Raw genomic sequence first — 27,792 nt, 5'->3', positions numbered from 1 at the left:
GCACTAATAACAACCAGGATGGATGATTAGAAATGTATTTCTGTCATTGAGTAGTCTGAACTGTTGTTGTTCTCGGTCCTGACTTCATTTGTGCGAACAACAACAGGAGGGGTTAGTAAAGAAATGATTTGTGCTTCTCGTCCATCGAGAGTACAGGGAACAGAATCAAAAGTAAAAGAAAATCACTTTTGCTTCTGTCTTCAGGTCCTGTGTTTGTTGTTCTGCAGTTTGAACTACTGAAATAAAGTCACAAAGCACAGAAATGAATTCAGCTGAATGAGATAAGGAGCATCAAATGGTTTTCATGGTGCACTTAGTCCAGTTCCAGTCTGATAAACTGACAACAGCAATGAAAAGAAGCACGAGCACATGAACATGCAAACACAAACTGATTTATTCAGGTATATAAAACACAGGCAAAAGAAATATTTCTGAAAATAAGAGCATTTTGTTTTTAAATTAATTATCATTTCATTCATTTGACACATTTCAAACATATGTGAGCGAGAAGTTCTAACCAGTGTTGTCCCAGTGTGTCTGACTGGGGTTTATGTTGCACCTGCTTCATGGTGCCCCTCATGTCTATTTATCAAAAATAAAATCATTATTTTTATGTATTTACATGATATTTCCTTCAAATGTTGCTACTAAATCAAAGTGTGTGTGTGTGTGTGTGTGTGTGTGTGTGTGTGTGTGTGTGTGTGTGTGTGTGTGTTCAGTGTTCAGAGTTGGACAGGCAGGACAGCCCCAGCAGCCTCCAGCGACGGGCACTGGTCTGAATCCTCAGGTCTAACCAGTCCTGCTGAGCTGCACCCAGCACCAGGCTGTGAGCACAAAGGAAACACTTCTTAACTGGGAGCGACTTCAAGGGGAGAAGTGTGCATCAGGCCCATTAATGTGTCAAAAAAATGATGAATTTCTGCACTACCTCCGTAGAGAGAATGGGAGAACTGTACCTTGGAGCGAGGTATGGCTCTGCGGGGGTCGATGGGTCTACTGGAGGGAGGTCGGTAGGCGTGCATGAGGAATCAGACTGAGGCAGGTCCTCGCCTTCCATGCACCTCAGGTTGGCTATACTGCTCCCCACAGCAGCATCAGTGCTGTCCCCGTTTCTGTCAGCCGGACCTGGAGAATTACAGCAGGCTCATCACCACTGCCTCTCATTGTATTTGTCACATGAATGGCAACCACACAGCCTGTGAATCCTAACAGAACATGTGCTTGGTTGATGAAGGAAAACTTTCTCACAGCTCAACACGCCTCTGAAACGCCTGTGTACTGAAGGAACGAGGGAAATGAACTGTGACGTGTTGGCACATTTGAACGCTGCAGACTGACGTGACACTTACAGCAGCGAGAGAAAGGCTCCCAGGATCGAGACTGCACGTACGGTTTAGCCTGCGGCTGCTGAAGCAGGCACACCACTGCTGAGTCCACCTGCTGAAAAACCCTGCAGGCAGAGAGAGCACCGAGGAACTTCATCACTTATTATTTAGACTCTGCCAGAAATTATTAAAAAGTAACACTTTAATATTTTTTACTTGAACAGACCCAGGAGATAACCAAAAACAGTTGAAGTCACAATGTTTGAGGTGTACAACAAAGATGTGACTAAATACTGAAAATAGCAACATTTGTATGATTATCTTCTTGTGCACATCTGGTCCCAGCACTGCAGCTGCATTTGGAAAACTGAGTCCCACTCTGACATCACGTCAAAGTGACTTATATACAGGGTGGGTCATTCATATGGATACAGCGTAACAACATGGGAATGGTTGGCGATACTAAAGTCCTGTTTGTGGCACATTAGTATATGTGAGGGGGCAAACTCCTCAAGATGGGCGGTGACCATGGTGGCCATGTAGAAGTCGGCCATCTTGGATACAACTTTTGTTTCTTCAATAGGAAGAGGGCCATGTGACACATCACACTTATTGGTAATGTCACAAGAACAACAATGGTGTGCTTGGTTTCAACGTAACTTTATTCTTTCATGACTTATTTACAAGTTTCTGACCACTCATAAAATGTGTTCAATGTGCTGCCCATTGTGTTGGATTGTCAATGCAACCCTCTTCTCCCACTCTTCACACACTGATAGCAACACCGCAGGAGAAATGCCAGCACAGCCATCCAGTATCCGTAGTTTCAGGTGCTGCACATCTCGTATCTTCACACCATAGACAATTGCCTTCAGATGACCCCAAAGATAAAAGTCTAAGGGGTCAGATCGGGAGACTTTGGGGGCCATTCAACTGGCCCACGACGACCAATCCACTTTCCAGGAAGCTGTTCATCTAGGAATGCTCGGACCTGGCACCCATAATGTGGTGGGGCACCATCTTGCTGGAAAACGTCAGGGAACGTGCCAGCTTCAGTGCATAAAGAGGGAAACACATCATCATGTAGCAATTTCAAATATCCAGCAGCCTTGAGGTTTCCAGTGATGAAGAATGGACCCACTATCGTTGTTCCCATATACCACACCAAACCATCACTTTTGTTGTTCCAACAGTCTTGGAGGGATCCATCCACTGTGGGTTAGTGTCAGACCAACAGCGGTGGTTTTGTTTGTTAACACCATTCACATAGAAGTTTGTCTCATCACTGAACAAAATCTTCTGCGTGAACTGAGGGTCCTGTTCCAGTTTTTGTTTTGCCCATTCTGCAAATTCTGTGGCCGATCTGGGTCATCCTCGTTGAGATGCTGCAGCAGCTGGAGTTTGTAAGGGTGCCATTTGTGAGTAGCTAATATCCGCCGAAGGGATGTTGGACTAATGCCACTCTCCAGTGACATGCGGCGAGTGCTACGCTGTGGGCTCTTGCTGAATGAAGCTAGGACAGCCACTGATGTTTCTTCATTAGTGACAGTTTTCTTGCGTCCACATTTTGGCAAATCCAACACTGAACCAGTTTCACCAAACTTAGCAAGCAGTTTGCTGACTGTAGCATGGGAGATGGGTGGTCTCGTAGGGGGTCTTGCATTGAAATCTTCTGCAATGACCTGGTTACTGCGTTCACCAGATATCAACACAATTTCGATCCTCACGTGTTAACCTTCGACATGTCAATGGCTGTGAACAAAGAGAAACTTGTAAATAACTCATGAAAGAATAAAGTTACGTTGAAACCAAGCACACCATTGTTTTTCTTGTGACATTACCAATAAGTCTGATGTGTCACATGGCCCTCTTCCTATTGAAGAAACAAAAGTTGCATCCAAGTTGGCCGACTTCTAAATGGCCACCATGGTCACCGCCCATCTTGAGGAGTTTGCCCCTCACATTTACTAATGTGCCACAAACAGGACTTTAATACCACCAACCATTCCCATGTTGTTACGCTGTATCCATATGAATGGCCCACCCTGTAGAATCAGCCTCAGTGGAAGAGAACATGACGTCCGCAGTGCAAACAGCAGTGTGTTCATTTCCTTCTTAGCTGGCACAGTGGTGCAGAGGTCTGCACTGCCAAATAACAGAAAGAGTCTGAACCTGTCTGGAGTCTTTTTGGGTGGAGTTTGGATGCTTCCTCTGTGCCTGTTTCTTCCCACAGCCCCAAAAGCTGCATATTTACTGACTGTGTGATTCATTGGTGATTTAAAATTGCAGATGGAAAAATGTGACGTTCAGTGGTCAGTAAGACTAGAAAGATGACGGCTTCCACACTCTGAAGCTCACAGTAAAGCAGTGGTCTCAGATATGTGGAGTATGCACAGCTGCTAAGCTTTCATAAAGCACCTTGAGGCGACTGCTGTTGTGATTTGGTGCTATATAAATACAATTGAATTGAATTGAACACGTAGGCTCGTTTGGGCTGGTTTTGGATATTTGTTACTGGTTTGATTAGTTAACAATCAAGAGATTTACAGGGAGATGAAGATGGCAATAAATAAGAGAAAAAGCCAGACGGTGATACCGGAGGCTGAGCAGCTGCTGGTGGAGCTCAGCTGACAGACCATACTGGTTGGACTGGATCATTTCTCTAATAGAGTCAAAGTCCTGCTTCAGCTGAAGAGCGCCCTGCACGCTAAAAACAGAGCAGAAGGACATTTGTCAACATCTGAAGATGGTCTGTGTTTATGTGACGTGAAGAGTCACACGCACATGTACCAAACTGCTGTTTTTAATGATGTCATCAGTTTGTTGGCTAACACCGTCTGTGCTCTAAAACACACCTGAACTTGATCTTCTGTCTCAGGATGTGCTCCATCCATGCCTCCATGAACGCTGTCATCGTTATACTCAATGCTTGGACTCGTGCGTCGTCAGACAGAGGGGCCACGCCCTCTAACACTTGACCAATCACAGTTTGAGCTGCCAGAGATGCATATTCACTGGGACTGTTGGGAAAACCTTTGGAAACACAGCGTAAAATGAAAAAGGCCATTTAGAGAGAAAATGAAATACAAACTTTTAGCTTCTGTTGAACTGAGATGCTGCTGAAATATTACAGCAGCCATTTATTTTCAGTGTGGTTGGTGCGAATATAAAAGCATTCATAAGCAATGACACTAACTACACGCTGTAGCTGCTGCTTTGGCAGGACAGCGACCCAAAGCACAAACATGACAGCTGGTGTTCTGTTCATAATACATGGGTGGATCAGTCACTGTGGAAGGAACAGACTGGAAGTCCAACCTGCAGCTGTTAGTGACAAAACTTTGAGTGCAAAACATGACAAAGATCAGGAAGTGTTGGAGCTGGAGCAGTGAAGACAGACACACAGCAAAGAGCCAGCAGTGAGAACCTGCTGCACTCCAGCGGTGTGGCACAGGGTCACCTGCTCACACCTGAGTTTGTGGGTTGTTCTCTCACAGGAAAACTACATTCACTGTATTACAGTCACATAGTACTGAGTGTTACTCCTAATGAAAACATTTAAACACTTTAACAGTCATGAGTGTTTTCCTTTATTATTCAAACCAAAGTCTTCTCTGGCTTAGTCTGAATGATCAGCAGGGCTGATAGAAATATTATAATGATGATCATTTATTGTACTGTTGAAAGAACTCTCTAAAGCTTGTAAATTACAAATATTGAATTCCAAATTATTTGATTATTTATGTGCAATTACAAACTCGGTGTAACTATCTGTGTATAAACACAAAGCTGACACTGTGAGACTTCATCACAGGTGTGATCATCACAGCAGATGTCTTTGTGCAAAGTAACTGAGGATAAAAACATGGAGCAGATTTTCCTGGCCTGGCTTTTTATAGCAGATAAGAAAATCAGATGTGAACCTGATGCTGCTGAAGTGAAGCAGAGCAAAGTTACAGAGGTTTGATTACAGACACAGCTGAGAGTTTGTTATTTGGCATCATTTGTAAAAGTTTACATTTGTTCGATGTTTAACAGCAGAAATGAGGCTTTGTTGTTGGAGTGTTGAGTGATGAAACCTGCAGCGTCAGAATCTGTGAGACGTCGACAGAATCAGCGACGGCGTGTCCGTGCCGTCGGGTGAACGATCCACGCTCTGTGTTTCTGTGCGGACTCTGTAACCTGCTCTCATTTGCTGTTTTAGCTGTTTGATGGTTGCTGAAATAATGTTGTGAGCTTCAACCTGAGATTCTGGCGTTTCTGACAAAAATACATTTATATTTAAAAATGGATTCAGGACTTAATGAATGGATATCACTTTATTGAAACTAAAATCGATTTTTAAACCCAACCCTGATGAGTTTAGCCGAATAAAAGTAACCCCTAAATAACTTCTTCGTTGAACAGTTACAGCGTGTTTAGTAATGTGTTGATGTTTGCTGCAGTTTTTATGTTCAGAATTCACAAAACCTACAAAACCACTTCACTTTGTTTCACTTTGTAAGAGCCCATCAGACATCACTGGCTTCAAAGGCTGCTGTACTTAAACCATTCCTTAAAGATCCACACCTGAAAACCTAAACACCTGATCACCTGAAACAGAACACCAGAACACCTGATCACCAGATCACCTGATCACCAGAACACCTGATCACCTGAAACAGAACACCTGTTCACCTGATCACCTGAACACCAGAACACCTGATCACCTAAACACCAGAACACCTGATCACCAGAACACCTGATCACCTGAAACAGAACACCTGTTCACCTGATCACCAGAACACCAGAACACCTGATCACCTAAACACCAGAACACCTGATCACCAGAACACCTGATCACCTGAACCAGAACACCTGTTCACCTGATCACCAGAACACCTGATCACCTGAACCAGAACACCTGATCACCAGAACACCTGATCACCTGAACACCTAAACACCAGATCACCTGATCACCTGAAACAGAACACCTGTTCACCTGATCACCAGAACACCTGATCACCTGAACCAGAACACCTGATCACCAGATCACCAGATCACCAGAAACAGAAAACCTGATCACCTGATCACCAGAACACCTGATCACCAGAACCAGAACACCAGATCACCTGATCACCAGAACACCTGATCACCAGATCACCTGAACCAGAACACCTGATCACCTGAACCAGAACACCTGTTCACCTGATCACCTGAACACCAGAACACCTGATCACCTAAACACCAGAACACCTGATCACCAGAACACCTGATCACCTGAAACAGAACACCTGTTCACCTGATCACCTGATCACCTGAACACCTGAAACAGAACACCTGATCACCAGATCACCAGATCACCTGATCACCAGAACACCTGATCACCAGAACACCTGATCACCTGAAACAGAACACCTGTTCACCTGATCACCAGAACACCTGATCACCTGAACACCTAAACACCAGAACACCTGATCACCTGAAACAGAACACCTGATCACCAGATCACCTGAAACAGAACACCTGATCACCAGAACACCTGATCACCTGAACCAGAACACCTGATCACCAGATCACCTGATCACCAGAACACCTGATCACCAGAACCAGAACACCTGATCACCTGATCACCTGAACACCTAAACACCAGAACACCTGATCACCTGAAACAGAACACCAGATCACCTGATCACCTGAAACAGAACACCTGATCACCTGATCAATGTGGTCTTTATTCAGATCTGTTCATAACTTCCCTGTCTTTTAGTTTGTGCTTTGTCCTCTCGGTCTCTGTAAGTTTTCCACTACTCTGAAACTCCTCTTCCTCTACTGACCGGTATATTATTTATATAGTATATAGTTGTTCTCCACACTTCTCTGTCAGCTTTCCTCTCACCCAAACCTTACAGCCACCTTTTAAGACTCTGGTTCTGGTTTTCTGGTTTCCCGTGAAAGGGAGTTATTATTCACACGGTCACTAAGTGCTCAGAGGAGTTTCTTACCTTACAACATAAATCTACATAAAACACTGAGGTAAACTGAAGTCATACACTCAGATACGAGTACCTGTCCTGTGGCTGGGCTTCCAGTGTACAGCAGGAGGCATGGTGTGTTCAAAGATCTCTCCTGACCTCTGCTTGCAGTCACTGGAGAATGTCCTCAGCATCACAGAAGAGAAGGTCTGACGGACAGTGAAGACACCAACATTACCGGTTAGATGTGGTTAGGGAATCATGTGTGGCTCTGTATAGTCCTGGTATATGATCCTCAGCAACACTAAACACACAGTCCACCCGTCTGCACAGCAGCAGTGAAGCTTTCTGACGTGGCTGTGAGAAGAAAGCAGACAGCTCACCTGCAGAGCAGACCGAGCACGCTCCAGCGTTTCCAGCTGCTGCTGCAGGAGGAGCTGGCTGTGGGTGTGTAGAGCAGACTGCTGGTCACTGTGTGAATTCATCACTAGTGATTTGGTCTGATGCACCATCGCCTCGAATGACTCCCTCATCACCTGCAGACACAAAAAACACATTTAAACTGACACTGAGCTTAAAGATGAACTGTGTCCAAACGTTTTGGCACCACTGCTCAAACTCATTTTGTTTTTTTATTCGAAACGTATGAAATCCTTAATACATGAATATGAAGCAAAGTGAAATAAATGAAACGAACTTTGGGCCAAAAATAAGTACAGCACCAAAGACAGCCATTAGAAGCTCACAGTACATCATGCTTTGCATTGTTTTTACTCCAGTGTTAGTACAAAGTGGTGTGACTATGATCAGAGTTCACTGCATCGTGTTTATGAAACAGCCTTTGCACTTATATCAGTCTCTGATCACCCAGCTCTACAGAACACGTGTTCTGGTTGTAATATATGAGTAACCTACTGTGAGGTCCCCCTGTGTAATAAGCAGGAACTTATTGAGACTCCAGGAGGAGAGGAACTGGTGTGCCTTGGACATCACCCATACAGTAGGCAGCTGCACAGAGGCCAGCACTAAACCAACAGTCTGCCTCTGCAGAGTACAGGGGAAGAGGCTGAAGGGACCTGTGGAGGGGAGACAGACACAACGGGCATCAAGTCAATTTTATTATTATTATTATTTTATGTAGAAACTGTTTTTAAAAAAGAAAAATCAGGCAAAGACTCTGCAATATTAAAGAGAGACAACCACTGATCAAAGCCCACTGACCCATTGATCAGTGGTTGTTGATCAGTGGTCATGAGAATTTGCATAATTATGATGAAGGAACTGAGCTCCCAGCCCATTGTTCCTTCAGTGGGCTGGTTTCAGTCATTATGCAGATGTACTGTTTATAAGTTTGAAACCTGCAGTCAGCTGAGACTGAAGACGTCACCTGGATGTGACGAAACGTTTCTCCCACTAAACACTACGTCCAGATGAAGATATGAGTTGATGTCATTTCCACTGGGTTTGGTTAGAGTGCTGCTGGTGGAACGTTTACCTGAGGCTCTGCTGTGTGACTGACGGCAGCGCAGAGAAGACAGGAGGGGTGGCAGCAGCAGAAGGAAACGCCCCATTGTTGCTGACGTCACATTTTCATCTTTTTCAGATGATGTCACCACAAACGAGCTTCTTTGATTTATCAAACATTTATCTGTCAGGGTTGAACCTAAAGTTCGGCACAATTCTGAGGAGAGACGACGAAGCAGAAGCACAGCAGGGGACAGCGATTCAGCTCAAAGTCAGTCTGCAGATAATGTTATTCTTTTTTACAGACGAGCGATGTCCGATGTTATTTATTGTTGCTGAGGAATTAAAAAAAAAAAACACCATAATGTACTTTATATTAGAGCTGGGCGATAGAACGATAACGATATGTATCGCGAAATAACTTTTTCTCGATAGAAAAATTAAATTATTGCGATAGACCTCACCGCGCTCGTCCTCTTAAAAAAAGAAAAAAAGAACAGCCAATCCAAATTAAGTAGTGCAGAGCCGAACCAATCACAGCCGCAGCGTCACGTCAAGCCGCACATGTGTGTTTGTTTGGGAAGCAGCCAGCCGCCGTGCCGCCCGGGTAATGGAGGAAAGGAGTGTGCCGACTAGAGAAAAATCAACCGAGAGCGTGACCGAAGGTTACCGAAGAGAAAACAGATGATGGCTCCAACGCCGGAGAGATTGTTGAACGGAAGAGCCACAGAAGCTCTGTAGTGTGGAGGTATTTCAGCTATTTCAAGTCTGACAAAAGCAGAGTAGCTGCACTGTAAATGTGCCGAAAGCAAGTCTGGAAATACAATAAAGCGGTGCAGCTCAGTCTCTGACTGGAAGCGCTGATTCGTCATTCGGCTTTTGTCAGACTGAAGTAACTGTTACAGCTGTTTGAAAAGCTCAGCTATACAACAAGGAGAGATTGAGAATTTCCTTTTAGTTCTCAGTTTATTTGATATTGACAAAAGTTAGTCAGTTTTGTCTGTTCTTCTGTAAAACAAACTAAGATTTATTTTTAGAATTAATATTTTGTTTCTAAGTGGAATTGACAGTTTAGTCTGTTTCGTTTGTTCTGTTTTGAAACTTAAACGCTTTAGCGGCTGCCTTTTGTGTAGTTTGCAATATTTGCCTTTATTTATCTGAAAAAGTCTCATGTTCCTTAAGTACATCTACCCTGTTGAACTTATTATGGGAAATAAATATTTAAATAAAAACAAGCTGCTGATTATTTCACATTTTACTTGTGAGCAACGGCACATTTAAATCTTACAAATATAGTTATTTGGCTTATATCGTGATAGATATCGTTATCGCCTGAAATGAAAAAAACATATCGTGATATGAAAAAATCTCATATCGCCCAGCTCTACTTTATATTTATCAACTGTTGGAAATTCTGCTGCTGTTAAAAATGAAGTAAAACATGATTTTAAAAATAACTTAGTGTGTCTGGTCAATCAAATATGAAATCAAAGCTAATGACATCACACCGTGTCTAAAACAAAAATGACATATATGTAAAAACATGTAATATGTAAGGTCAGAGCAGCAGACCGGTCAGTGTGTGAGTCTAAGCGCACTAACCATAGTCCCACTGAGCATGTGCAGTAACCAGTAACACACACAGACTCAGGTCCTCCAGCATGACTTCACTCTCCTTTGGAACTTGATCTACAACACACAACAAGGAGTGTCACACACACAACACAATTTCATATGCTCGGTTTTCTCCTTTCAAAGAGTTTTGCAGTCGAGCTGCTCTCGGAGGTTTTGCTGTTAACCTGAGTGCTGAGAAGCTCCCCCCAGCTCCTTCTGACAGCACAAGCTGTGATCATTACTGATGAGAGGCTGCGGGATAAAAACACTTTGAAATTAGACGATTCTTTTTTGTGCACACTGCCTCCCCCATCCATCAGGTCCAAATGTGTGCCAGAAGCAAACACAACGATCAGGCACTCAGATTGTGCAGATCATCATTGAGTCTCAGAGTATCTGAGAGCCTTTCCCCGGAGTTTCATAAATATTTAACATAACTGAGAGACCTTCTGTATACTGACTCTAAGTTTAGGCAAAGCTCCAGTCAGCTCAGCGTTTCCCACTCTGCCCCCACTTTCATGTGAATGTGCTCATAGATTAATGTGACCAATCACAAACGTGGATAAGACAACAGAAACGTGTCCATTCCAAAGGAAGAGAAAATATGAAGCGGTTACACACAACGCAGACACAAAACAGCTGCTGTAGACAAAGCAGCAAAGTAAACGTAACAAGGAAAGCAGTGTACAACATTACAGCACTACACGCTCAGCCTGGACTCTACTTTACGTATACATGTCTGCTATCATCAGACGGTGGGCACAGTGGCTGCTGAGGCCACGTTCTTACCAGCGTCTGAAGCCTGACACAGCCGGTGGATGACCTGGAAACCCCTGTGGTGCTCCTGGAGGTTGAGGCTTCCTGCAGTGTGTCCTGCTACAGGGACTTGTAGTTGCAGCCACAGGGCTCTGCTGCAGAAAGCCCTCAGCAGGGTATGATACTGTTCAAGCAGATCAGCAAAGACCAGAGACTCACCCAGGTCTAACCACTGGACTGAGTGAGACCAGCAAACAAGGTCCGACTCCAGTGTCTTTGTGTCTGCTTCAAACATCTCCTCCTTCTCTGATCTGAAAGATACAAATCACCTCTTAATGTTTAACCATCCTTTGATAGAAACACTGTAGTAGCGTAGGAACATGCACTCGTTTCCATGAATCCTACACCACCTGAAGGTGTTGGTTTCATGCCTGAATGATCATCTCTTCAGAAACAGACTGTGTTTCTTGGCCCGAGTCTGCATTTTTAATGCGTCGCTTTCAAGACAGTACGAGTCGGAATGAATGCATGATATTATCAGATAGTTTAATAGTTTAATTATTTATATAGCACATTTAATTACAACAGATAGACTGTGTGCGACTGTCCTCCACCTGCAGTTGTCCAGCTTACTATAATCATTAGTTTGGGAATGCCCAACAGGGACAACATAAGAACTGGGAAGAACAAAAAAAAACAACTTCTGTCAGGAGAAAACTGCTTTCAGTCTTTGTTTCATGGTTTACTTTGTCAATTTTACTTCAAAGAGAATTGTGCAAATTCATGCATGTGGCAAAACAGCACTAACTTCATCATTGCATGAACTTCAAGATATTCCCCGAATGAATCAAGATCGATCAGGATATAACAGCATATTTCTGACTAACAAGGCAGTTCATTCCATTTCTATTAACACTTTCTTTAAAATAACACATTCTGGGGCCGACTTGAAGGATGTGGCAGAAATTAGACCTGAGTGTAAATGTGACACTGGAACCTGTAGAGTGATATTTAGAATCCCCATAAATCCAGATCATGTTTTCATTGTTGTTCATTTTATGAAAAATTTAAACTAATTAAAGTTGAACCTTATTGAGCTTGAAGAAGACGTCAGAGGAACAAAGTAACTTGCTATTTAGAACCTGCCATGAATCATTAATACAAACAGGCGGTAAGAAACGTCGTTTTAAGTAGTTTATGTAGCATTATTACTACTTTGATCTTTAGATCCATTTATTGACCTTGACGAAGAGGTCAGAGATCAAATGTGACATCTTCATACAGCACTTTCTATATGTTTACAATAAACACCACACTTGTACGAGTCACAGTCATAGTCTGCTTCTAAGAATACAGTAGAGGTCTGTCCCAGCATGTAAGGCAGATATGAATGGACTCAACATCCCTACAAAGAATGACGCGGACGCAGAAACACTACCAGTAACATTGGTAGGTGGTAACAATGGTGTGACCATACCTGCTGGTGGGATCTGGCACAGTTATTTCCAGTTCGGCCCATTCCTGTTGAATTCTATCCACATTTTGGTCTTTGTTCAGTTTCGAGCTCTCTCTGTCTAATTCCACTGGATCGGGTGTATTTGGTACTCGAGCGCTCAAGCTCGTTGAGTCAACCTTCCCATTTACCACGTCCGTTGCTGGGGTTTGAAGCAGCTGTTCGTTGAGTCTTTCTGGTGTGGGTGTATGTGAAACCAGCGGAGCCAGCAGATCACTGGACGAAACAAACACCTGAAAAAGCAGCTCTGCTGAGGAACGCTGAAGTTGGAAAATCCTTGACGGTGGCACGCCTCGGAGACGTTGGGAGCTCATTAACAAAGGTGAAGCTGTCTGCAGAAGCGCGCCGCTTTCTAAACGTGTCGGATCAGGTTGAACCAAGTCCAACGCTTCTACGCCGCTCTGAGTAAAAGCAGAATGGGACGTGCGTTTTTGACACCGGTTACTTTGTTCTCTTTTAGAGTTCTCCTCTTTATGTTCTGTATCTGCGGGATTGGCTGAAACAGAGGGACGATTTTCCACGACTGGCTTGTTCAAATGGACATCAGGCGTGTAAACAGGAAGTGTTGTATTTTTATTTTGACAAGACATCTGGAGGGTGGGACGACTTATGGAGAAAAGAGGAGAGGAAATTAGATATGTATAATGTAGCTGCTCCCAGGTCCACTCAGATCTCAATGTGGAAATCCCACAGCTGAGACTTGTGGGGTTTTGAGCACACGTGCAAGTCTCATGGTTGCTGTGGATCTGACAGAAGTAACAGGGCGGCTCTGAAGCCCAGTAGTGCAGCTGCTTGGCTGCCATTTCTGCATGATAGCTTGCTAAAATCATCATTAACTCTTTGACTGAGAAAGGAGAAGGGCGATGGCTTTTGATCCTTGGAAGACTGGAATCCAATGTGGAAAAATGTGCCTGCTGCATTACTGCAGTCTTTAGCTTGGAGGCGCTGTGCTGACCTCTCTGCTCATCAACAACCTGGTTGTAATGATAAGTCCCTGTTAAAATATCCTCCAAGACTTCTTTTGGTACAGAGTCTAAGTCAGTCTGGAATACAGAAGACAGGATCGCTTGGACATAGTGCTCCATCAAAACCAGAGCCTGCAGACCAAGTAAGTCCAGTGATTCCTTGATCTTTAGCAGTAGCCTGGTATGTTGACCAGCAGCACGTCTCAAGAAGTGGTCAGACTGGACTTTGGAAAACAGGCAAGACCAGTGATTGAGATGAACTCTGAGTTCTTGACTCAGTGAACCCAGATCGAGCCTGCATGAAGTTGACGGGGTCTGGAAAAGAGAGCAGAATGACTGTGACTGTGTGAACAGGCACTGGTGGCGATACAGAAATCTAAAACTCTTTGACAAAGATGTCAAATGTTGGACGTTACAGAAGCATTCCTGCAACCATTTTTAACAATTATCCAACTACTGGTTGTGGCGGACGTCTGTGATTTGTTACACAGACTCTTCATTACATCGCCCAGTGAAGGTGCATGTGAAGACGCAAACGTTCAGCACAACTGGACAGTTCCCTCTGGTAGCCTCTGGCACAGTGTGATGTACAGCGCGTGACTATATGACACAGTGCTCAGAAAGCTTTAGATCACACAGTGCTGAGCGCTCGGCCTCACCTGCTGAGGTGCAAGGTGTTGCCGATGATGTTCCAACAGTCTGCTCACACTGGATATGTAAACCGCTGCTAGCCGAGCCCTCCTCGTGTACTCGTGTATAAAAATCAGCAGGGATCGCTGCTCCAGGAGTCTCCACTGAGCTCTGTATTTACCCTGCAGGGAGGATGAGGAGGGCAGGAGAAGAACCCCAGCTTCATCTGGCATTCCTTTAAAACAGACCTGATTAGGTGGGAGAGAGGAGATTATGAACTCAGTTATAACAAGATCGATGTTTGTTCAATATTATGACCTCATCCCAAAAATGGCAATTAAAGAGTCAGAATGTTGAGGATGTAATCTTTGAAGAGATTAAGCTACGAGAGCTTTCATTCACTCATGTTCTCCTCACACCCATCACAATCCAGTTACACTGCAAACTGTATAAATTCACCTGAGACAGCCGTGCGCTGCCCACCAGCTGCCACTGAGGCGCCACAGAAAGAAGCGCTTGCTGCAGGCGCAGCAGGCGCTCGGAGGAGCGGGACACCAGGTTGTGAGCCACTACAAAGTTCTTCTCTTCCTGATCCTGACCGTGACCCCGGAATAACCACTTCAGACTGGGGTTAAAGCTGCTCCTGATTAACACCTCAGCTTGCTGCAAGGAACGAGACATGAACATCTGTAATCAGCAACCCGAACGGGATGATGCAGAGGCCAGTGTGAAGTGGCTTAACCTAAACAGTCCTCAGTAAAGGGTCAGGACAGGCAAAAGCAGTCCGAGGAAAACCTTTGAAAAACTACAAGGTCTCACTCCAAATATAAAGAAATCAGGGCTGGGTTGAGGTCAAGACTGAAATGGGAGGAGCTATGTTCACATGGACAGTGGAGGATTAATGTTTATTGATCAATCAGCTTAGTAGAAATTGTGCCGTAGTATCGGGCAGAAAAACAACATGTTGTGCTGCATATATAAATCATACCATTTGCACTCAGATCCTCTGTTTAGCAAACAGGAAGTGAAACTGCTCTGAAAGAAACAACAACAATGAATGATCAGTCGTAGCTCATCCTGCTCAAAATCCCTCACATTTCATTGGTTCATGTAATATGTTCAAGGTACAGTAATACATATATAAAATATATACATATTACTGCAAAGCTGTAACGTTGCCTTGTCATCTTGAACACAGAGGCCGAGGTGTCACTGTTAGGCCTAATCATGTTTTATGTATGTGGCCACGTACATATAATAATTATAGGTGACTGCACACCCACTGCTGAGTTTATAAGTTGGCTCATTGCAAAGAAATAAACAATCGAATTCATTTCATAAACCAACAAAAATGAAAAACATGTTACATAAAAGTTCTAAATGAACTTTTCATGTCATTGAGTGAAATAAGTATTTGATCCCCGAGCAAACGATGACTCAGTATTTGGTGGAGAACAGCACAGCGGTCAGACGTTCCAGGCTTGCTCACATCTCAGCAGCACTGTTGGCCTTCTCCTCTCCAGCTCCAGCTCGCTCCACAGATAGGACTGAGGTCTGGAGACACCCCACGTCTCCATTAAGGTTCCAGACCAAAATGTTGGCAGCATTCAATGACTGAATATCAGATGTAATCAGATTACAAATCAGTCTACAGGTTAGCTCTAAAATGTCACTTTACGATACATTTAGTTTAGTTTTCATGCATTAAAACCATTTTAGCCTCATGTTCACTGAGATGTTTCCACTATGTCCAGATCCTCACTGTGACCAACGAATGATGAGTGTGTGTAAAACCCTCTGCAGAGACGTTTGATGTGATTCTGCATCACAGAGTCGGCTTAATGCTGAGCTGACATTAAATGCTGCTGTAAAAGTGCTCATATTAAGAGCACAGAATAGCAAACTTGCAACTTCCTGACATTTCAGTGTTTGTAGAAATCAAAACTTCTGCAATGAATTGGCTCTCTGACACTTTACGAATGAGGAAATTAGTTGATCATTTTATTGCTCAGTGTGGTCTCAGTGATCCTGTTTATCTGACTGCACAGTAAAGCTGTAAAAGTCTAAACTGGAACATTAGAGGTTACCGTGCCGCTGTCTAATAATGCAGACACGGGGAATCAGCAGAGCGAGCTGAAACTCATTTTAAACAGGGCTCTTTGTGCATGCTTGTTGTAACTGCAGCTGTGTGAAGCAGGTTGGAATCAATTACAAAAGCATTTATACATTTGTTGCTTACATTCTAGGGTTGTATTAATCGATATTAAGCTTAAAATTAAACTTAAATACTCATTTGCAACAGTGTGGATACAAACAGAGCTGTCTCTGCCTCAAACAGACGAGCTTACAGCTCCACCCCTCACTAACAGCTGACGTTCACAACTCTAAGGTCAGTAAAGTTCTCATTTCAGCTGCATTAAAGTACTGAACAGTTCTCAGAAATGCTAACGCACGCTAACATTAGCCATTTCATTATTAGCAGTTATCCAGCAGCCACATTAGCCATGTGTTATCATTAACGTGGCGACTAATGAGGAAATGCTGAGTGGATTACAGGCACACAGCTGTGCAGACCAGTGGGGGAAACCACAGCTAAACTGGGCAGAGAGGCCACAGTGTGGAGAATTAATCCAAGCCGACAGTGACCGGTTCAAACTCTCACAGTGAGCCTTCTGTTTTGTTTTGAATGGTCTTTATTTTAGCAGAACTAATGCCACACAGTACACGAAGCTCATCTTTCCCATAATGCTCTTTGTGCGCTCTGTTATTTGTTGTGCCCTTGGTTTATTAGTAGCTTCTAAAATATGTTTTATCTTCACAATCTGTAATGCGAGTCTATCCATCCATTCTCTTCCACTTATCCTCCTCAGGGTCGTGGGCTGGAGCCTATCACAGCACATCTTGGCCATGTCACCAATCATGAGTGTGTTTGTGTGTGTGCAGGCATGTATGTGTATTACCGATCAGGCCTCGCTCTACATCAGCATCTTTCAGTATCTCTGGGATGTTGTGATCCATAGTAGACAAAGCTGTGGAAGGACGAAGCACAAACATGAATTCAAGGCACAGAAAGGGGCCTGTTTATTTCAGAATTCACTCTCCAGCATTTCTGTTGTCACAGAATGTCTATATTCCAAATCATCTGTCAGTGATGTGAATATGAAGAAAAGGTATGAACTCCACAATCATTTTATGAACAGCTGACATCTAAAAAGGCTGCCTGCTATACTCTGTCAGCAATGCCAAGTGTGTCCTCTTTGCTTTCTGTGTATCACACTGTGGTTCAGCCACACTGCTCTCTGCTGTGTCTACACGACAGACTCTGTGACAGTGCTCGCCTGTTTGCTTCAGTGGGGACAGTCTGTGAACTTTCTGACAGATCTTCAACAATAATGTAAACACCACCCAACAACAGGAGCTACATGTTCCAACTTCACTTGTCCTTTTTTTAAGATGACGGTGTAAAAGCTCAGTGTATCCATGAGTCTGTGCTCTTCTTCTGGACATGGAAAACATGCTAATATCTTCCTGTGTCCAACATCGGCAATGATCTAATGGAGTCACCACAGTCAGCTCAACAAAGGCTAGTTAGGGCCAGCAGATGTGTTATTTCCAGCCATCGTACACTTACTTATCAAAACTGTGTTTCTGCGTCCATCTTTGGGGCATCTCGGCTCAACAGAAGAACTTCTCTGGGGAGTACCGACTGGCTTTTTCCCCGCAGAAGAAGAAACGCTGTTAGCTTCATGTTAGCGTTGACACAGCGCTGCTATCCGCACTTGACTGTGGCTAACGTTTCGCCTCACTGAAAGAGCCAGCCAACGATCTTATTACTGACTTACGCCTTTCCTAAAGACGCTCCCGTTAATCCACGAAGGAAGCGTTTAAAATAGCATCTAAATGGCAGAAGCCTGGGAAAACAGGATGTAGCTGCAGCCAATCAGGAGAAAGCGTCGCCAGTTGTTATGGTAAACAAGAAGCGGCGGTGACTCTTGCGCCTGCGTCACTTTTGCTCCTCTACGAGAGGATCCTTCCGCATCTTACGGACATAATTAAAGTAATGGGCTGTAACACCGTAACTACGGTACAAAAACAGCGATCACATTAAACAGCATGTTGCCTCATTTATCCTGAAAACACAATCGCGATGTAAACAATCGTTTAAAAAAGGAAAGAAAAAATCACTGGTTATTTTCAGGAAAGTTAGTTAATTTACATAATGCATAAGATTAAAATATATAAGATTTTAAATTGTACTCAAAATGTTTCCCCGTCATTTTAAATACAGTGGCCAAAATTGACGTTGCCGGCCACATCTGCAGTAGGCCTTTATTTACAATTTAAATATCGCAAATAGCTCATTAATGCTATACATGACAATTTAACATTTGGTAAATGGACTGATTCTTATATAGCACTTTTCTACTCAAAGCGCTGTATACAACATACATTTGAAGATTTATAGATTTCTGTTTTTTCCTCCATCTCTGCTCCCCCTCATTCTTCTACTTCCTCGCCTCAAGCCTCCTGTCTGTAATTGAAATCAAGGCTCTAACACAGGAAAAACATGCATGAACATGCTTTTTATTCTCTGGACAGATGACAACGAGACGGCTAAATAACAACAACAGGTGGTTAAAAGGTAACATTATGTCAGCTAGCTGGCTCCTAAGCGTCACACTTTCCCTTTGATAAACAGTCCTGCCATCATATAAAAGTTTATTGACTGTTGAGGTAAATGGTGGACTGACAACCTACATGTACTGCAGATGAATGGTGGCCAGAGTTGATTGTCCTTCTTCAGCCACCATACCTAGGATTATGCAGTTGAATCATGAGTGGTAAGAAAACAGAATTCAGGTGGCTACAATCTGTGTTGTTCAGTGGTGCATTATGGGTAATCTCAGCCTCTCACTGAACGTGCTCCTGTAGCACATCATGGAGTGGGTGGGAGGTATTATCCACCATTGTCCTTATCCACCTCTCAGACACCACCCTAAGGGAGTCCAGCTCCGTCCCCACAACATTACTGCGACCCTCCACCTGCTGCCCCAGCATGGCACAAAAGTCCTGAAGACTGTAATACTCATTCATAGACCTGATGCAGTAGCACCGCTATCATGAAGATGATGGCCTCAGCAAGACACAATACAATCAACTCACACCTCACAACCTCCAAATCAAACAAAAAACCTTTGTGGCAAGAAACTTCAGAGAAGTTGTCAGGCCAGTTTTAAGCCTTTCTGCCCAGACAAAGTGTGCAGGTGGAATACACGTGTTGATGTCTGCAAAGTGAAGGACAATAGTAAATCAAATGGAAAGGGAACAGTTCTTTTCCAGTTTTTTAGTGAAATGGGCAGTCTCCTTGTGGCCAATACAACATTGCATTCCCTTATTCCCAAATGGTACTGAGGTTAGATTAGATTAGATTAGATAGAACTTTATTAATCCCTCGGGTGGGTTCCTCTGGGAAATTCGATTTCCAAAAAAGCACAGCACCGACAGAAGTTACAGAGTTACAGAATATTATATATATTATATATATATATATATATATATATATATATATATATATATATATATATATATATATATACACACACACACACACACACACACACACACACACACACACACACACATATATATATAAATACAGAGACAAATATAAATAAAATATACAAAGGGGATAAATAGAATAAATAGGAATAAAAAATAAAAATACAAGTGAATTGCACATTTCAAGTATTGAGTCTATTGCACTGTTGACTATTTACAAAAGTATTGCACAAAAGGTATTGCACAGTGAGGTGAAGAGGCACTACAGCTTAGTTGTTCCCCCCTCCTTTGTCCTCCTGTCTCCCCTCCCTCTCCCCTCCAGAGAGGAGTTAAACAGTCTGATGGCGTGTGGGACAAAGGAGTTTTTAAGTCTGTTAGTTCTTGTCTTGGGGAGAAGCAACCTGTCACTGAACAGACTCTTCTGGTTGTTTATGGCCGTGTGCAGAGGATGCCCAGCATTGTTCATAATGTCCATCAGTTTCTTTAGTGTCCTTTTCTCTGCCACTGTCACCAGAGTGTCCAGCTTCATGCCGACCACAGAGCTAGGTATGAAACCAGAGGAACCCAGTACTGGTACAGAGCCCAGCCAGCACCACGAGCACATCCATGTAAACACCAGCACCTCCCAGGAAAAGGAGGGGAGCTTACGAAAGCAACGTCTCCAGGAGGCTGAGTCAGCAGCGCTATGACAAAACTCTGTGACAAGCTGTAGGCAACAACACTGGCTCTGTGGCTTTAAATGCTCCAAGCTACTGTGGCGTGCAGACATTCACTGTAACAGTTTATAGTAATACAGTCATGTGTGTGCTTTGGATTTGTCTTTTTTAGATACTATTTACATCAGTATTTCTGTTATTGAACAGCTCCTGTGCACATAAATAAAAACAATGTTGGGTTAAATGAGTTTTTATTTAATTTCCAGTCTTTCCTCAGAGTTGCTTGGATTTAGGGAAAACGTTATAGACATAATTAACTTACTAAAGATGGAATGCATCTGAAGACTCCAGTTTGGTCCTGGCCACTTTCCAAGACTGCAGTAAAAGCTATAAACAAGGCTAACTTCACTTAATTTAGAAAAATGCACTACATTAGAAAAGCAATAATAAATAAAGAGTGTAAATAGAGGAATGAAAGTCATTATTGTCGAGTGCATTAATGTTACCATTTAAATAAAATGGCTAAGATTTCTTTTAAAAACAGACAGTTTGATGTTTAATATCATTAACTGAATATTTAAGAAGCCGTGGGTCACGAGTTTTCTTCTAAGATGTGATTGTGACAGAAAAACACAAAGACTAATTTCATTCATAATTATTATACTGAAATTATCTACAAGCAACTTCAGCCCTCATAATCCACCACTGTGGAACAGTAGATATGTGGTATTTAGGAATAAAGATTTATTGCTAAATAAACTGGCAGGAGAACAGAATCTGGTATATGATGCACCTATTAAATGACACTGGTAATATAACACCTGACACCTTCTGCTCCAAATCTAATAATCAGAATCAGGGACTGCAGGACCTTATTGTTCTAAGTCACAAAATGTAAAGTCACAGCTTCCTGAGATTCTGGTGAATGCACATCTAATTAAATTTGTCTAATGTCACAACTAGGAAAGCTTTTACCGGAATGATATCAGCAGAATGGAGTTCCACCGGATCACAGCACTTAAATATAAGACAGTAAGATGTAATTATTTTTATGGGCTATGGGGGGAAACTATTGTGATGCAGTCTCTCTACAGCATTACGAACTCTTCCACCATATGAACATGATATCTCTGTGGACTAAACTGCTGCCACGTGCTTCTTATAAATGACACATTCCGACATGGTTATATCTCGACTTAGATTCGGACACACTGGTTTGAATATGCATGCTGATGATACGGTAATTTTTACACAAGCCAGAACTGCTGATGATGCAGCCCATCAGCTTTCACTGGCATTACATGATTTACAAAAATGGCTGAATGACTCATGCCTGTGCCTTAATGTTAAAAAGACCGTATCAATGTTTTTCAGTAAACCTAAAACAACCGTGGCTGCAGTAAAAGTCTGCTTGGGTGCACAAGAACTAATTAATGTTGAGGAATTTAAGTGTTTGGGAGTGCTACTAGACTCAAAATTATCCTTTAAAAACACGTTAAAAAAGTAGTGAAAACTGTAAATGTTAATATAGAACTTCAGACATATCTGCACATCATTAACAGACACAGCAGCGATTACATTCCTGCACTCTATGATACCGGCTCATATTGAATACTGTATTACAAGCTGGTGCTATACGAGCTTTGCTGCTATTGGGCCAATTGAAGTGTGCTACAAGAGAGCATTGAAAATATTAGATGAAAACCCCTTTTTCATATCACCATTGTCAAATTTTAGAAAAATCCAAGTTTTTAAATTTTACTAATTTCAAATCATTTAAATCTGCCTGTCTATTATACAAAGTTATACATGGTCTGGCGCCTCCACCAATCAGTGATTTTATTAAACAAAAGTCTAGCAGTGTTGCCGGGTCTCGACTGACTCGAGCCGCTGTTAGAGGTGATTGTGAACTGGCACTCAGACGGACCACCTTTTCACAGATGCTCTGTCATATCAGGGAGTGAGCTTCTGGAATAGTCTTCCACTGTCGGTGAGGGAAAGTACAAGTCTACCCATCTTTATGAGTCACCTAAAAGGGCGGCTGAGGGACACACAAACATGTGATTATGTTTAATAATCATGTTTTATATTGGACGGGAAAAAGAGTTAGTGTATTACAAAAAGGGAAACAACTGTTAGTGCAATGGGTCAGTGCAGTGTCAGGACAGTCAGGGCATGTGCAATACTGGGGTTTGTGCAATATAATTGATGTGTTTCCGTTATTGTTATCTATACTGTCCTCTGTGTCCACTCTCCTCGTCATTGTTTGTTCTAGTATAATGTGATCACTGTTTTTGTCCTTGTCACATGACCTGTAAATAGTGTCTCTGTATCTTTTTACTAACTTGTGTTTAACACCAACCTGCCAGAGGGTCTGCAGATGGAAATTAGCCCAAGGCTGTAATCTGGCATATTTACATTTGTTAAAATGTTCATTAATATGTATTGCCCCTCTTTCTAAAAATAAATAAATAAATAAAATAGCACATTGTTTTTAATAGGAAAACACTGTACAGGGGAGTGTGACTGCAGTAGGGAACAGGAAACAACAGAACACGTTTTATTGCATTAAGTATGATGCTGAAAGGAGACAACTGATCAAAAAGCTGGACGATATGAGAGTGAAGTTGGACTTGCTTGATTTATTTCGCACGAACTCTATAAGTGAAAGTTATCAGGCTGTGTTTTGGTTCTTAAGGCAGACCCATTTGTTCAGGAGGATTTGATTTTTTTTCTCTTGTCTTTTCGGTCCACACTCCACACCAGTTGGTGGCTGTAATGCGTCATTTTGCTGTTTGCCAACCATATAAAGAAGAAGAAGAAGAAGAAGGCAGAGCGCAGCACCTTAGGCCCGCCCCTTCTCTGGCCACTCGTCGATCGAGCACATCCGCAGTTAAACATCCTGGAGCCAGCTCAGAGAAGCTGTGTATACCAGAGGCCACAAGAAAACCGCACGACTATTGCCAGAGGGGGATACACATGGCGTTATTTGCACAAAAATAACGCCATAGACACAGCGTGAGCACACTCTTTCAGCCCAGCACATATTCGACAGCTGTGGTCTTCCTCCGTTCCTACTTCCGGCCACGTGACCAATTGGCTCGTTTGAGGTCGCGCGTCTTTCAGAGTTGGCGCGTATCTTCAGACTGTAGGTGCTGTAAGTTCCCAGCTGAGCACAAAGAAGTCTCCTGCTACGCAGTCTTGTTTTTTAACCGAGAACATGTCTGACTGGACCAAAGAGCGGCGACGTGAGGATCACAACATCGAGCACGAAAAAAGGTCTGTTTACATTCCCGCCTCAGTCTGTCATTAGCGGCTAAACCTTTGTCTGTGTTCGTTAAATGGAAGCCACTGCGTCAGATTAGCTTAACCTTTGTCTGCAAAGATGATCTGGACATTTTGAAGGCTAAAAAACATTTGTTGTACCTGATGGACCCGCGTGACTCTAGTACACGCTGTGTTCTTGCTAGTATCTATGGTTACCTTATTTTCTTTAAGCTCGTAGAAGCTAGCAGTCTGTAGCAGGTCTGTCGTGAACAGTGGACCTGACAGTGACGCTAGCTAACAGTGCGGGTAAAAAGGTGACGGTAAGGCGTTAAATACAGACAACTGCTAAAGCTAACGCTCGAGTACATTGTGGACTGTGAATGCTAAGTGTAACACACAAGTGAGTGGATGACCCGTGACAGGTGGTTACCAGCTGTAGTTGTAACCTCTGATATTAGAATCCTAAGTGCCCTCCAGGAAAAACAAGAGTCACAGATGGATGATGGTCCGCACAATCGGAAGAAGTTGGCGGGAGAAATAGTCTATTAAAGGAAGTGTATGGCTCCAGTTTTACCCACTGTACTCAACTAACCATTTATTATTGAAGAAAGTTCAGCTTCTCTAGACTTTAATCTGTCTAAGAAGGTTTAAAAGAAATTCCCGGATTTTGAAACAGTTAGTGCAGCTTTGCCATTTTTGAATACGGAGACGTGAAACGATCATGAGTGCTTTCCTGCGTGGGACCGTGCGTCCCACCGTGTGTTTGCAGTCCATGCATGTATTTGCTGCTTTTGCATTTTTAACAGCCGTGATTTATTTTTTCTAATTTGACACAGAAGAGAATGTTTTTGAGACGTGTTTGCAGAAATCTAATATCAAAACAAGAATGAATTAGCATGTTTAAATCTGCACGTGTTTTGTGTCTTCTTGTGTAGCTTTGGCCCATCTCGGTGGTCCCACTGCAGGAAGAGGGGGATCAATGGGAGCCTGCGGAGCAACAGCGAGGCAGATGATATCGATAGAGGAAGGAACGGACACACCGACTCCAGCTACAAACACCCTGATCGCAGACATACTAGGTGAGAGTAAGATCAGTTAATGTGGAAAGTGATAAACATGTAAGGCAGCGGACTTGTAACTGAAAAGCCACGAGGCGGCTGAAGCTTTGTGGGTTTTTGGCGTTTGTTGGGGAAATGTTTCAGACTGGACCAAAAACCCACAGCTTCAATGGCCCTGCTCAAAGGTGCTTTGTTAAATGTAGACCGTGCAGTGTGAGAATTTCATTGGTCTGTGTAGTTCACATCCAAACTCCAGTGTAGGCTCGAGAAGAAAAAGAAAAACAATTATTAGAATGATTTTAGTTTGAATGGTAGTGTTTAAAAAAATCTAACTACACTATAACTGAGTGAAGCAAGCCAGTCTCTGCTAATGAACCACTCTAAAAATCAGGTTACTGACTCCATTACCAACATGTGGCCACGACATCTGCTGGAACTGTAGCAGTAACATCCCTGTGTGTGTGTAACCTGTGGTATTGTCCTCCTAGCTTCACTACACCAGAGAGCACAGGCTCAGTGTCCCGCTGTGGTCGGCAGGCTGACTGGGGCAGCCAGGTGGAGGACGATGAGATGAGGAGGGATGTGCACAGAGACATGCAGCGGTAATTAAACAGTTTCTGCATCATTTCAGGTGTCTTTTAAGCACATGAAAGCAGATACTCTCTTCCTGTTTTGGATTGCAGACTCACTGTTTGCACTGTGTTCAGTTACAGGAGGAGGATACTGGGGGCAGAATTCACCCAGAGGGAGAGAAGGGCCTCGTCTGGCTCGTCTGGAAGGTATCTCATTCTCTCACAGACCTTTAAACTCAGAATATTCACGAACTGATGGAACACTCGCTTCTCAAACCACATGTCCACCTGCAGCTATACAAGTGTGCAATGTAGTTTTACCATTAAATAAGGCAAGACAAAATGTATTCATCCCAAAAATGATGGAAACATGAAATAAAATCAATGCAGTATCACCGAACAAAGCAGCGAGTACGGTAAAACAGATTGCACTAATGGAGCTCGGTTATGTGGTAACAAAAAGTAAAGTGCTCAGCATCAGAATATGATGCGATAAATATCATATCTGCTATGAGACGATGAGGGTTTCTGTCCTTGTGACAGCGAGGCTGAAACACGACGTTTCAAACATCGCTTTAACTGCCATGTCACGGCTTTGAGCTCGTTACTAATGTAAAAACTCCGAGTTTTGTTCATTAAACGGTAACACAGGCTTGTTTAACACGACAGTAACTTTGTGTTTACAATCATTTACGAGTAAAATCATTATGAAGGAAGTCGGGCTCTTGTCGCGTTGAATGTTAGAGTTGTGTCTTTTTGTATTGTGTGCACGGGACTAAATGTGTCTGTGTGCTGCAGCTGTGACTCCAGAGAGGGAGATAACATGGAAACCGATGAAGCTGTGTTGCTACGACGACAGAAACAGATCAACTATGGCAAGAACACGCTGGCCTACGACCGCTACATCAAAGAAGTTCCTAAGTAGGTCGACAGAGACGCGTGCTGTGGAGCATCCAGTGTAAAGCCTGCCCGCTGCTGGTGTGTGTAATACACTGGTCAGCATTAACCCTCGTGTTTCTTCTTTTCAGACACATGCGTCAGCCAGGCGTTCATCCAAAAACTCCCAATAAGTTCAGGAAGTACAGTCGTCGCTCCTGGGACCAGCAGATCAAACTGTGGAAGGTCAAACTACACGCCTGGGACCCCCCTGCAGAGGAAGGCCAGGACAAGACCCTCGATGTCGTGTAAGACACTCGTACACATTCTGCACGTCGTCAGTCAGCTGCTGGCCGTCCTCATGTATGATGTGTATATTTCTCCTTCTCCCACCAGTGAGGAGCTCAACCTTGATGATGTAATGGACATTGAACTAGATTTCCCAACCATTACTGACTCCCAGAACACCCAGACCTCGCTGCCGATACACAGCCTGTCAGTGGAGGTGAGTGGAAGTCACTGAGGTGCTGCTGAAATGTCGAGGCCCACACGTGCTGACGACTGACAATCGTAGCGTTTGATTCAGAGGTTTTGACTGAATCTTTCTGGAACCTTGGTTTAAATATTTATCTGGTCCATTGTTTAGACGATCATCAGTTTTTAAGAAAATAAAGATGATGATGGTGGGATTGCTTGTAAACTTGGCACAAAAAGAAAGGAAGCGTGTTTGCTCAGCTTTCTCTTTGCTCAACTCTGCTGTTTATTCTGGTTTATTCTGGCAAATGTGGCCCATTTAAGGTGAAACAAGCAGGCTGTCCAATGGGAGCAAACACAGGTCTCCTTACTTGTTGTGCAAAGTTTAATCCACAGATGAAAAAGCCACCCTTACAAACACTGTATTAAATGATATTGTTTGTGTTGTGTTGTTCAGGATGAAGACTGCGGTACTCCGGTCAAAGTACAAAGGACGGCAGAGCCTAATATTGCATAGCTTGTTATTGAATGGTTCAGTCCTCCCCCCACATCGACTTCACACAGTCCACTCAGAAAAAACTGCTGCAGCTGCCAGCTAAGAGTCTGTGTGGACACACTCTGTGTCTTTGGCTGGTAGTCACTGATTATTATTAATATTGAGTTTTGTTTTCACCATATGTTTCTCCATCCATCGTTTGGGCCATTTGTTGTAGTTTATCTGTTCCGAGTATTTTATGACAAGATTTTACATTTTTAACGACGCATGTTTCAGAATTTGGTATTCAAAAAAACCCCCACTTGCTGTACCAGTGAGAGGCCTGTTGGAGTGTGCATCTAGTTTTGTGCAAATGCGAGCTTACGTCTCTCATATTCTACCTGAGAAGATTCCAGATGCATAGAAACTGTCTGAACTCGGAGGAGTCGTCTTAATAGAAACGGAGGCAATGATGTTGTTTTGAGTTATCCTTGAGAAATATTGGGCTGTGGCTTTTTGTTTTAATACAAATGTAATTGTTTCTTACTGCTGTATCTTTAATAGAACTTGAAATAAAAAAACAAACAAATAAATAAAACAAACAAGAAAAATCAATGTTTCTTCTTTTTTTGGG

General features: G+C 43.0%; 2 protein-coding genes across 3 annotated transcripts; one reads left to right on the top strand and one right to left on the bottom strand.

The window, feature by feature from the left end:
* Positions 1-357: 357 nt before the first annotated feature.
* ccdc142 (coiled-coil domain containing 142) lies at positions 358-18,170 on the bottom strand. Of its 2 annotated transcripts, XM_085414253.1 has the most exons (17): positions 17,853-18,170; positions 17,182-17,250; positions 15,210-15,256; positions 14,681-14,884; positions 14,251-14,469; positions 12,591-13,906; positions 11,147-11,424; positions 10,346-10,432; positions 8,775-8,960; positions 8,195-8,355; positions 7,663-7,815; positions 7,374-7,488; positions 4,181-4,358; positions 3,922-4,032; positions 1,350-1,450; positions 957-1,125; positions 358-824 (listed from the first exon to the last, which is right to left on the bottom strand). In XM_085414253.1, exons 3-17 carry the CDS (start codon positions 15,210-15,212, stop codon positions 716-718), a joined length of 3,390 nt encoding a protein of 1,129 aa, XP_085270379.1. In that variant the 5' UTR covers positions 15,213-15,256; positions 17,182-17,250; positions 17,853-18,170; the 3' UTR covers positions 358-715. The 2 variants fall into 2 exon arrangements, with proteins under 2 accessions (XP_085270379.1, XP_085270369.1); XM_085414243.1 differs by lacking the exons at positions 15,210-15,256; positions 17,182-17,250; positions 17,853-18,170 and having other exon boundaries at positions 14,681-14,902.
* Positions 18,171-23,277: 5,107 nt separating this feature from the next.
* slbp (stem-loop histone mRNA binding protein) lies at positions 23,278-27,773 on the top strand. The gene is made up of 8 exons (XM_085414232.1): positions 23,278-23,715; positions 24,639-24,782; positions 25,250-25,363; positions 25,469-25,540; positions 26,132-26,254; positions 26,362-26,517; positions 26,606-26,714; positions 27,141-27,773. The coding sequence occupies exons 1-8, from the start codon at positions 23,657-23,659 to the stop codon at positions 27,198-27,200; spliced, it is 837 nt and encodes a 278-aa protein (XP_085270358.1). The 5' UTR covers positions 23,278-23,656; the 3' UTR covers positions 27,201-27,773.
* The last annotated feature ends 19 nt before the right edge of the window (positions 27,774-27,792 follow it).

This window comes from Rhamphochromis longiceps, linkage group LG2, assembly GCF_057381845.1.
Source record: "Rhamphochromis longiceps isolate RC_006_pf linkage group LG2, R_longiceps_female_GT1.1, whole genome shotgun sequence".
In the NCBI taxonomy this organism is placed as follows: domain Eukaryota; kingdom Metazoa; phylum Chordata; class Actinopteri; order Cichliformes; family Cichlidae; genus Rhamphochromis; species Rhamphochromis longiceps.
The sequence above is the reverse complement of the archived record's forward strand: the minus strand, read 5'-3'. Positions and strand labels throughout refer to the sequence as shown.

What these genes read in the sequence shown, in the direction of transcription:
- ccdc142 (XM_085414243.1), bottom strand. Translation starts at nt 14,902, where the DNA reads ATGTCTCGTTCCTTGCAGCAAGCTGAGGTGTTAATCAGGAGCAGCTTT. An exon ending in CAGCAGCTGCTCAGCCTCCG is followed by an intron (nt 1,451 to 3,921) that starts GTATCACCGTCT and finishes CTCTGCCTGCAG; the next exon opens with GGTTTTTCAGCAGGTGGACT. An exon ending in GGAGCCTTTCTCTCGCTGCT is followed by an intron (nt 1,126 to 1,349) that starts GTAAGTGTCACG and finishes GTAATTCTCCAG; the next exon opens with GTCCGGCTGACAGAAACGGG.
- slbp (XM_085414232.1), top strand. Translation starts at nt 23,657, where the DNA reads ATGTCTGACTGGACCAAAGAGCGGCGACGTGAGGATCACAACATCGAG. An exon ending in CCTGATCGCAGACATACTAG is followed by an intron (nt 24,783 to 25,249) that starts GTGAGAGTAAGA and finishes TTGTCCTCCTAG; the next exon opens with CTTCACTACACCAGAGAGCA. An exon ending in TACACAGCCTGTCAGTGGAG is followed by an intron (nt 26,715 to 27,140) that starts GTGAGTGGAAGT and finishes TGTGTTGTTCAG; the next exon opens with GATGAAGACTGCGGTACTCC.